This window comes from Ciona robusta, chromosome 9 (assembly GCF_009617815.1).
Source record: "Ciona robusta chromosome 9, ASM961781v2".
Lineage (NCBI taxonomy): Eukaryota > Metazoa > Chordata > Ascidiacea > Phlebobranchia > Cionidae > Ciona > Ciona robusta.
In genome coordinates this window covers 2,182,143-2,194,475 of record NC_143243.1, presented here as the reverse complement: position 1 = coordinate 2,194,475, position 12,333 = coordinate 2,182,143, and the positions used below count along the sequence as shown (strand labels likewise).

Genomic DNA, 12,333 nt, shown 5'->3' with positions numbered 1-12,333 from the left:
AAAGTATTTCAAGTAACTATTAGACTTGCAGTAAGGTATTTGAACTGAAATAAACATCTGAAAAATTAAATTTGCTTTTAAAAGTATTCAAACACTCATGTATAAGTCTGTTGTATTTTTCGGCAGCCTGTAGCTCTAAGGTTTAAAATAAATCCGGAAACACTGACAAACGTGAAGGTCGGCAAACCATTCACGAATTTTGCGTTTCGACATTTTTCGATTTTCATTTCGGTAAGTTATTGGTTTATTTCTTTGCTTACTGGTTTAATATTTGTGATTTAAATGAATCTAATGTGCGTTCATGTGCAGAAACATTAAAATGGCATCTAGATCTGGTGTTAAGCTTTTTTCGGGAGTCCTGAAATCATTTTCTTCACGTCAAATTTACTCAAGAAATTTCGGTGCTTCATCAATTGCATTGGGCAAGCTGGACCCCGTGCAACAAATCTTTGTTGACCAGGTATAATATACCGTTTTTCATTAAATTGTTACTTTAAAATTGACAGTTTTGAAAACACTAGTTTTATAGTAGCATGTAAGGTGTTTGAAAGTAAAATAGTTCTAGATATTTGTAGCAGTGTATAGGTTTTGCTGGCATGAATTGAAAAGTTTATTTTTGCATGAATTTATGAATATAATTCTCGTAATATATCATGGTTTAAAACAGCAATATTGAGTACACACGGCCTGTGCAAAGGTTGTTATTCTGAATTGTCAAAAACTTGTGGAATTTTTTAGGTACAGACGTACAGTACCGTACTGTATAAGGTGAATTGCATGGCAACTAATAGTTACATCACTTATGCTACGATTGGTATAAATATCTGTCATGTAGAACTAAAACCAGCCTCAAATGTGTGTGATTTAGTGGTTCATTTGAAGTTTCTCATTTTTGTTATATTGTTATCAAAGGCTATACCTGCCAGTTTTTAGGCAAATTCCTACTTCTAGTAGTCACAACACACGAGCTGCCAGATTTTTAAATTGTATAGCTAATATGTTATACTTATACCTATATTATGAACCTATAAAATGTAATGATAAATTACAAAGAGTACCTAAGGTCCCCAAAAACATTTTGTTTGAAAGTAAATTCCTAATGCTAGTGTAAATGAATGAGTTATATATATATATATATATATATTGTAAGGAAGATGATAACAGGGCATCCATGATTAATTTGAAATTAACTTATTAGATCAAAAAGTACAAGGATTTAAGTGCCAAGCAAGGTGGTGGTCCAGTTGAAGTGGGTCCAGATTACAAACAAAGTAAAGACGATGCCATTGACCGATTGTCAAAGATGTACAATGTTGGTGATCCTCTGAAGTTTCCAGAGTTCAATTTTGCAGAGCCAGATCTTGAACAACAGAACATCAGTAGTTTAGGAGATAATTAGGCATTGTTTTTTTAAATACGTTAAATTGGTTGTGAAATTAAAATTAAGTTCATGTTGTACTGAAGCCTGTTTTGTAAAATATCATAGTGCCAGATTCTGTTTTTTTAATTATTTTCAGCTGTTCTCTTAAAAAATGATACGTTTCCTTTAAAAAAATGAGACATAATATAACTAAATTATGGCAAGGGTTGAGAAAAGTAAACGTTAAAAATAATTTTATTCTGAAAGAAGGTTGTTACACAATTAAAGGCATAATTAAGTGCTTTAGTTATAAACATTCTTAGCTGTCTATCCAAAAAAATTAATACAAACAACTGGTGACTAAAATTATAACTAGGAACGTTAAACATCCTTTACTAAAAGGCAAAGGTATAATTGAACATTCTTTGCTAAAGGCAAAGGTATAAGACTATAAGTGCTTCAGTTTTTTAAACTTTGGCATTTTAAGAGCTTTAAATGAAATAAGTGCTAAAGAATTAAATGGTGGTTTGAAAAAACGCACAATGATTTGGTACAATTAACAGTTCAATTAATACAGTTTACATATTTGCTATCACAATAACTACTACTACTCTAATAACTATTTACATCGACTTGCATATGCTGGAACTTCTTGTGTAAATAAATCTCTTCAAAAAGGCTTTAGCAGCATCAGATAGATATTACCCTTGAATATAAAATCAAATTATTCATCATCATCAGTTATTTCGAAACTTTCACTGTCGGAGTTTGGAAAATGTAACATCAGATAGTTGTTATCACTGGTAGGAGATGTGGCATTGTAAATACTTTTGTCAGAGTTCAAGCTTCTTTTAGGCATAGTTACTTTTAAGAGAGGACTGACATTGTTTTCTTTTGTAACATCCACACTACTACTTTCATTTGTATTGGCAACAACAGGATCTGCAGCAATACTGGTTTGAACTGGTTCAATCCGGCTTGGAACGTTGTGTGTTGGTGACCTAGTGTAGCTAAGGCTCACATCATGTTCATCAGGATTACGTGATTGTCTCGTAAAACTCCTACCGTTGGATGAAAACCTCATGTTTGCTTGATGTTTCTCCATTTCAACACTTTGCTCATTAAACAGGTTTGATAATACTTGACTTGTCTGTGACGTATACTCTCTGCCATTGTCACGAACAAACACCTTTGTGTTGGAAGGTGAGGAAGAATAAGAAGCTATCTTCCTTGCCTGTTAAGTTCAAAGTTTCACTACATGCTTAACCTTATGCAAAAACATTACAAGCCTGTTTTTTCTCGCCATGCGAAAGTGAAGCATGGTATATTCATTCATTTAACTGGACTTACTTGTAAAGAAATATGATCAGGTAAACCATTTTCCTCTTTATTTTCAACTTTTCCTGATAGTGAGGAATCTCTATTATTTGGTGCAGCTGTGTAACTACCTATTAAAAACTTGTTATAACAATAACATTGTTAATAATATAATTTACACTTGCCATCTCCAAAGATAGAAATTCGGTCTCTTATAAAATCTTCATAATTTGAGCTTGGAATGCTGCTTGGCTGCAATAAATGGTGCACTGTTAAAAATGAACCAGCACTAATAGGTCTGTAATACAAGAGAACTTACAGATTTTGATGGCCACTCATCAGTTACAGGAACTCTGTCTGTTGGTGAGAAAAGAATTGGTTTCACGTGCGGCGTATCTGGGTTTGAGACTTCCACAGAAGTGGAAAGGCGGTCACTGCCACGGAACTAGAAATACAAAGTCAATTTATGTGTTGTTGGTATGTATTGCTTAAAACGGTAAGTTTGTACCTGCGTTCCTACTTTGCTTGTGCTGAATTTGGCACTCGGAGCAAATGCTGAAGCATCTGGTAACCTGTAATACATTTGTATAATGCTGATAATCATATGATATAGAAACATAATATAGTGGCATGTTGGTATGTGTCATTTACTGCTGATTCACTTTCACTTTCCTACAACATCGTTGTATAATATATGTACTTACCTTGATTCCATATGTGGTGCGTGTATATGAGGAAATGTTGTATATGGTGGGGGAGGTGTACGTTGGGTGGTGAATTCACTTTCTCTAAGGTTTTCTACAAAATTGAAAATAAATTTTCAGCACCAAATCTCAAAACTAACATAAAAAAAAGAGTTCACAAATTATATAACTTTATGTAAAATATGCTTTTATAATCTTAGTTATATACAAAAAAACATTATAATTCACAAAAATGGATAAACTTAAAAAAAAATAATAAATACCAAGACATTTTTAACCTTGTTCAATATGCTGTTTTATATATTCCTCGTATTTCTTCTTCAATCGATCTGCTATAAATACTTGTGTTTTGCTACTTCTTTGAATAGCACGCTGCAGTTTTATCAGACATCCTGGCCCAGACTCTAAAACAAACAATGACTATCAATGTAAGGTAATTGTACATATTTTAACTTTGTTTCACGATTTTTTTCCATGTCTATTGGTTTAATATGATTTTGTATTCCTAAACAAACTAAAATGAAAAAAATAGTTCATGCTACTTTACTTATAAGTATATCAATGAGTTTATCAACTGTTCTTTTTGTTGTAGGAAGACTTTGCATGTGCTCACAGTCATCCATAGTCAAACTGTTCTGCGACTGGAGCCATGGAAACAACCTTTGTGGCTGCAGGTGATCACATAAGTAATGACGCTGACTTTTTAGAACCTTTAAAAAAATCACATTGTTTAGCGAGTTTCTGAGTTTTATCCTAGAATGAGTGTGAACAAATAAGCCACCTAGCCTGGCTGAAACATGAAAGTCGAGACTTTACCATGAATAAGTGCAACTTGTGTTAATCCAAATCATTTTTATAGTATGCATTTACCCACCAAAACGTGGCTACATTAGCACACATGTATGCCCATGGGCGCCGATCCTGGGTATGCGGCGCATACCTCAGAATATTTATAGGGTATGCGGCATACCCATTTTCTAACGCTAAAGCCGTCTAGCGGTCTCATTCTAATCACTAAAGCAGGTGCGCAATACGTTGCATTTACGTGCGTAAGAAGTATTTATTGCAAACGTATTAATACTTCACTTGATCGCATGCGTGAAAAGGCAAATATTTAACCTGTTTTCAAGCAACTGCAGGCAAAATAATCAAGGGGACAATTGGTATTATGACGCAAATTATCAGCGTGTGAATTGCTATTGTGTCGTAATCAATTACCAGGCCAGACAATCGCTACTGTGACGCAATGAATCCACGAGTAAATCCTTATTATTTCAGAATTAACATACTGCTTGATTGAGGAAAATATCGTAAATATAAAGCAGTTATACTTCTGGAACATATTTAGGTTGTATATTACTGCCTGTTGCCGCGTTTAATGGGCAAATTATATTCATTTTACACGCAGGTATGAGAAAGGTAGTGCAAAGTTTGTGTTGCGAATTCACGCCAAAAAATACTAATGCGCACTGTAGGGATGCACATTACAGAATAACTACGAATTCTAGGATATCCTAGAATACTTTATTTCGAATCTAGAATTCCGAATTTTGAACCTTTTTATGTTTATAGGAAAAAAACACATAGGTCAGTTTATTGACTCTTTCATAGTAGCCTTGTTAGATCATGAGCTGTAAAATGATCAAAAATTGTACTATTGGGTAGTTTTTGCGTCATGAAACGTATAGCAGACTATGAAAAGACGTTGCGAAACGTTTACTCTCGAAAGTCCCACAAACACAAAAATATTTTTTATCAAAATTATTATGTTTTAAAAATTGTTATTATAGTTTAGTTAGAAGATGTGTGTGGTGATGTCATTAAACAGAATACCGAATCCCGTAATTAGATTCGCATACAAAAAGATTCAAATCTGATAGATCGAAATTCGGTAAAATGCATTCGTATGCGCACGTGTATAATGACGTATATGACGTCATAGTCAACGCACAGGTGCGCTCCGCATACCCCAGATATTTAGAAAATCGGCGCGCCTGTGTATGCCATATTTCTTTACAGTACTTTTTTATTTTTTTAATTAATTATAGTTACCTCCTTTTGAAGTTCATATAAAACATCTTCATCTAAATCTGCTTCACACATTTTGTTTGCTTTTTAGAATTTCCTCATCTTAAATTATTTTGATCTCTAAAATGAATACAATTTGTTAAATCACAGCAGAAAATTTTTGGAATGCTACCCATTCAAGTTTATCACAAATTTTGTAACTGTCTATTCACTGAATAATCTAGCCATTGGGGATTTTGAATGCCTTGAGAAAACAACACATCCCACACAGATGGGACTGTTTACATTGTTTGGGAAATATTGATCAGGAAACTAGACGTCACAGCTCAAATTTGGAATCCATAAAAATAGAATTTTTTAGACCTGATATTTAAACTCAATCTTACAAAACCGGATAACAGTGCACACAAATATCTTGTGTTTCTGCTTATAGGTTTTATGTTTTTAAAAACATAATATTTACATTTAAATAAAAACACACAAATTAACAAGATACTGAATTTTAAACTAACTTCTTTAATGTCAAAAGTGTACAAGATTATGGTAATAAACCTAATAGATTACATATCACGTGTTTATAAAAAACTTAAAAAATATACTTCACAAACTGTAGGGCGGTAACACGTTACTTTAGAGTATAGATAATCAATAGTTTTATAATAAATGATATAATTACCATATAGACTAGAGTCAATATTACTCACAATGTGTTCATCATCCGGTGTGGCGCTGAGTAATCGAGAAGAAAGAACCCCACGAACTCTCTGTTAACACGAACCGAGTTTCCTTTTGTTTACAGGGAATTCCCCTCGGCCATGCATTAACTTTAGACTCAACAAAAATATTTTAATTGCAACAAATTCACTTAAAAAACAATTTGGTAGCAGGTGGGGTGCAGTTTTATACATAGTTTCTATTATGTATAAAACCAATTGAGGTATAGCACAAGCACAACGGTAAACTTGTAATCTGGAATTCTCCAATAAAAGTTACAACCTCTTTCGATTTCTATCGCGCGTGTTTTGTTTCTGACATGCACTACGAAGAGATAACGTTTTGAATTGTTTTGTGATCGTTGAGAGAAGAGTAAAATAGAAGTGAAAACGGTAAGTGCTAATTTTAAGGTGCCTATAAATGTTTAATTGATAAAGAAATGTTAAATTATCCACTGTATTCTTTACTAGTATCGTTGCCCGTATGGCCGTATATAAACAAAATGTGTGTAGTTTTACAATTTTAAACCCAATTGTATGATATAATATACAAAATAAGATTTCTGTCTGTTGACTAGATCCTAGATGTATTACTAATCTACTTTTTAGGTGTGTTAATTTAAATGTTTGTGTAAAAAAATGATGTGGTTACTTTTTACTTATCAAACTGTGACTAAAATTTTGATGTGTTTTATTGTAAAGTGCCCACTAACAAAATTTACTTTTTATTGCAGTTTTGAAACATGGCGACTCGAACAGCCAAGGCACCCACCACTGCTCAGATGTTGAATGACAGCCTGAGCAAGTTGGCTGTTACTAACTGGTCACCCAAGGCATTAAGCTCTGATGTTCCTTTTAACTACGATGTTGTTGATACCGTATTTAAAAAGGAACTCCTGGGAAGTGATTTTAACATTCGTAGGATCATGCTGCTCGAGTTCAGCCAGTATTTGGAGAACTATTTGTGGCCAAACTACTCCCCAGAGCGCAGTACACCTGAGTATGTAATTTCTATTGTATGCATGGTGAATGAGAAATACAGAGAAGCAGTGCCTGCATGGGAACCATTTAAAACTAAACCAGAACAATTTGAGCATTTGTTCAAGCAGATTATGGACATGACACTAGATGAAAATATGAGTTTGCAGCAAAGAACGGTTCTCATTATTTTCATGGATCATTGCTACAACAGTCTGGAAATTGATGTGGTTCGATCACAAGTGCAACGCACAGTAAGTCTTGCTATGTGGGAGAACCTTATGCCATCCCGGCTCCAGCAGGAGCTAAAAAAGAGTGGAAAACTGAGGAAGGCTTGGAAGTCCATCATGAAGAAAGATGCAAAATTGGATGAAGAAGTGAAAAAACGCAACACTTTCGACCGTGGGTTCTTACAAACTGCAATGAATAAGTTTTGCAGCATGATTGCAGCGAAAGAATTTGATCAACCAACTGTTGATTACTGTCATAGATTTTTGGATCTAGTTATAGATCTGGACTCATGTTTGCCTACAAGAAGGTGGTTTAATACTGTGCTTACAGATACCCACCTTGTAGTCCGATGCATGAAGTCCAGTCTGTTTGAAAAGGATGATGTTTTTACACAGTTGGTGAAGACACTTCAGATGTATACGTCATTTGAGGTAAATGATCTAACCGGAGAGCCTCTGAGCAAACAAGAAATGATGTCCGCTCACTATGAGCGAATGAGCCACTTTCAAAGATGTGCTTTTTCCAAATTTTCAAAACTAAGAAACTTTGCGCTTGGTTCTGTTGCACAGCTTGACCAAAGAAAGCCCTTGGAAAAATGGCTGCAGGATCTAGATATGGAAGAACTACTTGAATTGTGTGAGGAACTGAACATAAAAACTACTGGAACTGATGACCAAGACACTGTGCTTGAAATGATTGTGTCTTTCCATGAAAGAAGGCCTTCACAATTAGATGCTATTAATGAATCTCCTCTCTATCCAACTGAGCAGGTGCTGTGGGATGAAAACTTAACTAAAACTGATCACTTTAATATGGATTCCTGCCTTGCTTTGCCAAAGTTGAATCTGCAGTTCCTAACACTTCATGATTATTTGCTAAGAAATTTCAACCTGTTTCGACTTGAGTCAGCATATGAAATTCGACAAGATGTTGAAGACGCAGTTTACAGGACTAAGGCATGGAAATCAGAGGACGGTGGTTGCATATTTAAAGGCTGGGCAAGAATGGCACTACCAATTCAAGCTTTCAATGTAGTTGAGGTGGCAAAACCCAACATTGGAGAATCCCATCCTTCCCAAGTGCGAGCTGATGTTACCATAACAACCAATATACCACGAAACACAAGAGAGGAATGGGAAAATCTAAGAAAACATGATATCTGTTTTCTTTTAGCTGTTCAACCTCTAAAAAATGACCCTAACATGTCCAAAAGGTCAAAAATCCCTTTCACAGAAAGGTTTAATGTCTTGGTTCGTGGATGTGAGGTGGAAGGTATGCTGGATGATGATGGTCATGTTATAGAAGAAGGGCCTGAACCCAAGCCCAAAATCCAAGGTCTGAACCGCACATTTCGTGTGTGGTTGGATACAAACCAATACCAATCTGACATGGAGTCTGTGGTGAAAGAAGGTCATCCAGATCCTTATGAGTCTTTGAATCTTATAGTGCGAAGGAAACCCAAAGAGAACAACTTTAAAGCTGTGCTTGCCACAATCAGGGGTTTAATGAACACACAGTGTGTTGTGCCAGACTGGCTGCATGATGTCTTGCTTGGTTATGGTGATCCTAGTGCAGCCAATTATTCCAAGATGGGACAACAAATTAAGGAACTGGATTGGAATGACACCTTTCTTTCAATTTCACATTTGAAAGAAAGCTTTCCTGATCATAAAATCGACACAGAAGAAGCTGTTTCTCCTCCTTTTAAGCTAACTTTTGATAAAGAAGATACAAACATAGTGGTAAGATCGCATGTAATACCAAACCGTGGTCCTTACATTCGCAATGCACCAAGAAGAAATGCTATCCACTTTACCCCCACACAAACAGAAGCAATTAGATCTGGGATGCAACCTGGGCTCACTATGGTTGTGGGTCCTCCTGGTACTGGTAAGACAGATGTAGCAGTCCAGATCATCTCAAATCTGTATCATAACTTTCCAGAACAAAGGACACTTATTGTTACACATTCCAATCAGGCATTGAATCAACTCTTTGAAAAGATTATGCAGCTTGATATTGATGAGCGTCATCTTCTTCGTCTTGGTCATGGAGAGGAACAGCTGGAAACAGAGAAAGATTTCTCCCGCTACGGAAGAGTTAATTTTGTGCTTGCAAAGAGAATCGAGCTGCTGGAAGAAGTGGGAAAGCTTCAGTCGAGTCTAGGAGTGCCAGGAGATGTGTCATACACTTGCGAAACTGCTTGCCACTTTTTTCTGTACCAAGTTCTGTCACGGTGGGAAAAATATGAGAGAAGCGTGGTTCAATCAAAATCTATTGATATTGTTGGATCAGAATTCCCTTTTAGTGATTTCTTTTCTGATGCTCAGCCTTTGTTCAAAGGCAACAACTTTGAGCAGAATTGGGAAATCTCTAAAGGATGTTTCCGATATATCCGAAACATCTTCACACAACTGGAAGAGTTTAGAGCGTTTGAACTGCTGCGGTCTGGCCTTGACAGATCCAGATATCTACTTGTTAAAAGTGCAAAAATTATTGCTATGACCTGTACACATGCTGCACTCAAGCGACAGGACCTCACTGAGTTAGGCTTCAAATACGACAACATTCTTATGGAGGAGTCTGCACAAATTTTGGAGATTGAAACCTTTATTCCTCTTCTTCTCCAGAATCCCATGGATGGTTACAATCGCCTAAAGAGGTGGATAATGATTGGAGATCATCATCAATTGCCTCCAGTCATCAAGAACCTTGCATTCCAAAAGTTTTCCAACATGGAGCAGTCTCTTTTTGCCCGTCTTGTACGCCTGGGTGTCCCCACAGTCCAACTTGATGCTCAGGGTCGAGCAAGGCCAAGTATTTGCGATCTTTACAGATGGAGATATAAGAAGTTGGGAGATCTTCCTCACATCATGAAGAACAATGAATATCAATCCTTCAACCCAGGTCTTGTGTTCGACTTTCAGCTCATTAATGTGGAAGATTACATGGTAATGTGGAAATTAAACCTATTGATATACGATTGAATTTAATGAGTGACAATGTCACTTACTCATAATATGGGTAACATTAAACAGTTTATCTAGCAAGTTGTGTATAAGATTTAGCTAATGTTAACTCCAATTATAATCTGATGATAAATAAATTTAAAAATAGAAGGAATGTTTTATGAAAAATACTAAAAACTCAACAAAAACTGTCTTATTTACCAGGGTGTTGGAGAATCGGAACCCAACCCTTACTTCTACCAAAACCTGGCTGAGGCGGAGTATTGTGTTTCCCTGTTTATGTACATGAGGTTGTTGGGATACTCCCCTGATGAAATTACCATCCTCACGACATACAATGGGCAGAAGCATTTGATACGAGATGTGGTTAGGCAGAGGTGTGGGAATAATCCACTTATTGGGTGGCCAAATAAGATAACTACTGTGGATCGCTTCCAAGGACAACAGAACAACTATATTATTCTCTCACTCGTGAGAACAAAACATGTTGGACACATCAGGTATAGTTTTTGTTTATTTTAATTATCATGTACTTGTGTCTTTTAAAATAAGAGGGATTTGCATTGCATTAAGGTAGAAAACTCTTCGGTGTTCAAATTCCCTCAACACTAAAGCTTGAGTTTTTATTTATAACTACTGTGTTTCTAAAAATCTTGATTGTTTTTGATCAGAAGTGAAATAGAGTAAATATCACACCTAATAACAACAGTAATATTTTTATGCTCATAAATCCCTTCAACAGTACTAACTTTATTTTCATTTAGGGATGTTCGTCGATTAGTGGTTGCCATGTCAAGAGCTCGACTTGGTCTTTATGTCTTTGCCCGAGTTTCTCTCTTCAGCAACTGCTTTGAGCTGTCACCAGCTTTCCGTCAACTGATGTCACGCCCGCTGAACCTTGGCATTGTCACTGGCGAGAAGTATCCACCTAAAATGCTTCGGTCACCTGGTAACTCTCACCTTACTATGACTGACATGACCCACATGCATCGTTATGTGTACGATATGTACATCGACATTGCAAGGGACATGAACCTTAAACAACCCGTGCAACAGCAGCAGCTTGAAAAGCCACCACCAGAGGAGAAAAAGGCTAAGGTGGATGAACAGAAAGCAGTGCCGATAGAGTTTGAAGTTAAACCACCAGAAGTTTTGATGCAAATGGAGGAAGGTGAAATTGTTGAAGGCTCATCGGAGACTGTCACAGAGGATCCTAAGCCTCATTCTGATGAAGAGCCAGATGCAAAAAGAATTAAGACAATAAAGACAAAAGATGCTGAAAAAAGTGTGGATGAAGTCAAAGCTACTGAAAAAGAATCCACTGATCAAAATGTTCAAGTTGAAATGGAAGAGGGAGAGATAGAACAAACTTGAACATCTTATTCTTTCTGTTTATGTAACATTAGTCACAGCCAGTGCCATTTTCGTTACCATGTTCGCACACAAAACTCAGTATGTTACGCAGAAGCATAATGTGATGGTAACAAAAGTAATAAATATTATTTTGGTTAAAGTTCAATTGTTTTCTATCCAATCATAAACACCTACATTGCGTAATTCCTATTGTTTTTAATTTAAATGTTGTGTTGTTGCTCTAACTGGCTATCAGTACCTTGCTACAAAACCAGATCACATACCGACATATAGTAGTAATGTTAAATAAACGTAATTCCAATCTCTGAAAGGTGGATTTGTATACTACTGTAAAACGTTTGAAATACAGAACAGACTGTTACGTTTGTAGCAATGTTTAATATCAAGAGCAGCGACACTTAAAAGCAAGCCGGGACATAGTCTTATCACACCACGTAATTATGGCACCGAAGTTTTTTATGCCGTCGAAATGGTACAGTTCACTTTTTAGCCCAAACACGTGGTGGTTGCGCGCGGATTTGGCGAAAGAAGTTGATCTTACAACATTTCATGACTTTCGTCAGTGTGTGTGGGAAACGTATTTTAATAATAAAGTGCAAATTGATTTTTCTGTTATTTTAACCAAAACTCCTGATTTTATACGTTCTTAAAATTTTTGA

General features: G+C 35.9%; 3 protein-coding genes across 4 annotated transcripts; 2 read left to right on the top strand and 1 right to left on the bottom strand.

Moving 5' to 3' along the window:
• The first annotated feature begins 97 nt into the window (after nucleotides 1–97).
• Nucleotides 98–1,458, top strand: LOC149730745 (ATP synthase peripheral stalk subunit F6, mitochondrial-like). Its single transcript, XM_089884105.1, has 3 exons — nucleotides 98–231; nucleotides 310–460; nucleotides 1,199–1,458. Exons 2-3 carry the CDS (start codon nucleotides 320–322, stop codon nucleotides 1,397–1,399), a joined length of 342 nt encoding a protein of 113 aa, XP_089740231.1. The 5' UTR covers nucleotides 98–231; nucleotides 310–319; the 3' UTR covers nucleotides 1,400–1,458.
• Nucleotides 1,459–1,592: 134 nt separating this feature from the next.
• Nucleotides 1,593–6,250, bottom strand: LOC149730744 (uncharacterized). 2 transcript variants are annotated; one of them, XM_089884045.1, is made up of 10 exons: nucleotides 6,114–6,250; nucleotides 5,434–5,529; nucleotides 3,929–4,091; nucleotides 3,660–3,785; nucleotides 3,382–3,475; nucleotides 3,186–3,249; nucleotides 2,997–3,122; nucleotides 2,859–2,929; nucleotides 2,711–2,804; nucleotides 1,593–2,594 (listed from the first exon to the last, which is right to left on the bottom strand). In XM_089884045.1, exons 2-10 carry the CDS (start codon nucleotides 5,482–5,484, stop codon nucleotides 2,085–2,087), a joined length of 1,299 nt encoding a protein of 432 aa, XP_089740171.1. In that variant the 5' UTR covers nucleotides 5,485–5,529; nucleotides 6,114–6,250; the 3' UTR covers nucleotides 1,593–2,084. The 2 variants fall into 2 exon arrangements, with proteins under 2 accessions (XP_089740171.1, XP_089740172.1); XM_089884046.1 differs by having other exon boundaries at nucleotides 6,086–6,174.
• Nucleotides 6,251–6,322: 72 nt separating this feature from the next.
• Nucleotides 6,323–11,984, top strand: LOC149730743 (RNA helicase aquarius-like). Its single transcript, XM_089883958.1, has 4 exons — nucleotides 6,323–6,515; nucleotides 6,857–10,282; nucleotides 10,505–10,800; nucleotides 11,065–11,984. The coding sequence occupies exons 2-4, from the start codon at nucleotides 6,866–6,868 to the stop codon at nucleotides 11,672–11,674; spliced, it is 4,323 nt and encodes a 1,440-aa protein (XP_089740084.1). The 5' UTR covers nucleotides 6,323–6,515; nucleotides 6,857–6,865; the 3' UTR covers nucleotides 11,675–11,984.
• Nucleotides 11,985–12,333: the final 349 nt, after the last annotated feature.

Excerpts from the sequence above, each read along its gene's own strand:
- LOC149730743 (XM_089883958.1), top strand. The coding sequence starts at position 6,866 with ATGGCGACTCGAACAGCCAAGGCACCCACCACTGCTCAGATGTTGAAT. Across the intron at positions 10,283-10,504 it reads TTAATGTGGAAGATTACATG|GGTGTTGGAGAATCGGAACC; the intron begins GTAATGTGGAAA and ends CTTATTTACCAG. Across the intron at positions 10,801-11,064 it reads AAACATGTTGGACACATCAG|GGATGTTCGTCGATTAGTGG; the intron begins GTATAGTTTTTG and ends ATTTTCATTTAG.
- LOC149730745 (XM_089884105.1), top strand. The coding sequence starts at position 320 with ATGGCATCTAGATCTGGTGTTAAGCTTTTTTCGGGAGTCCTGAAATCA. Across the intron at positions 461-1,198 it reads AACAAATCTTTGTTGACCAG|ATCAAAAAGTACAAGGATTT; the intron begins GTATAATATACC and ends TTAACTTATTAG.
- LOC149730744 (XM_089884045.1), bottom strand. The coding sequence starts at position 5,484 with ATGTGTGAAGCAGATTTAGATGAAGATGTTTTATATGAACTTCAAAAG. Across the intron at positions 4,092-5,433 it reads TATATGAACTTCAAAAGGAG|GTTCTAAAAAGTCAGCGTCA; the intron begins GTAACTATAATT and ends ATTTTTTTAAAG. Across the intron at positions 3,786-3,928 it reads ACTCATTGATATACTTATAA|AGTCTGGGCCAGGATGTCTG; the intron begins GTAAAGTAGCAT and ends TGTTTGTTTTAG.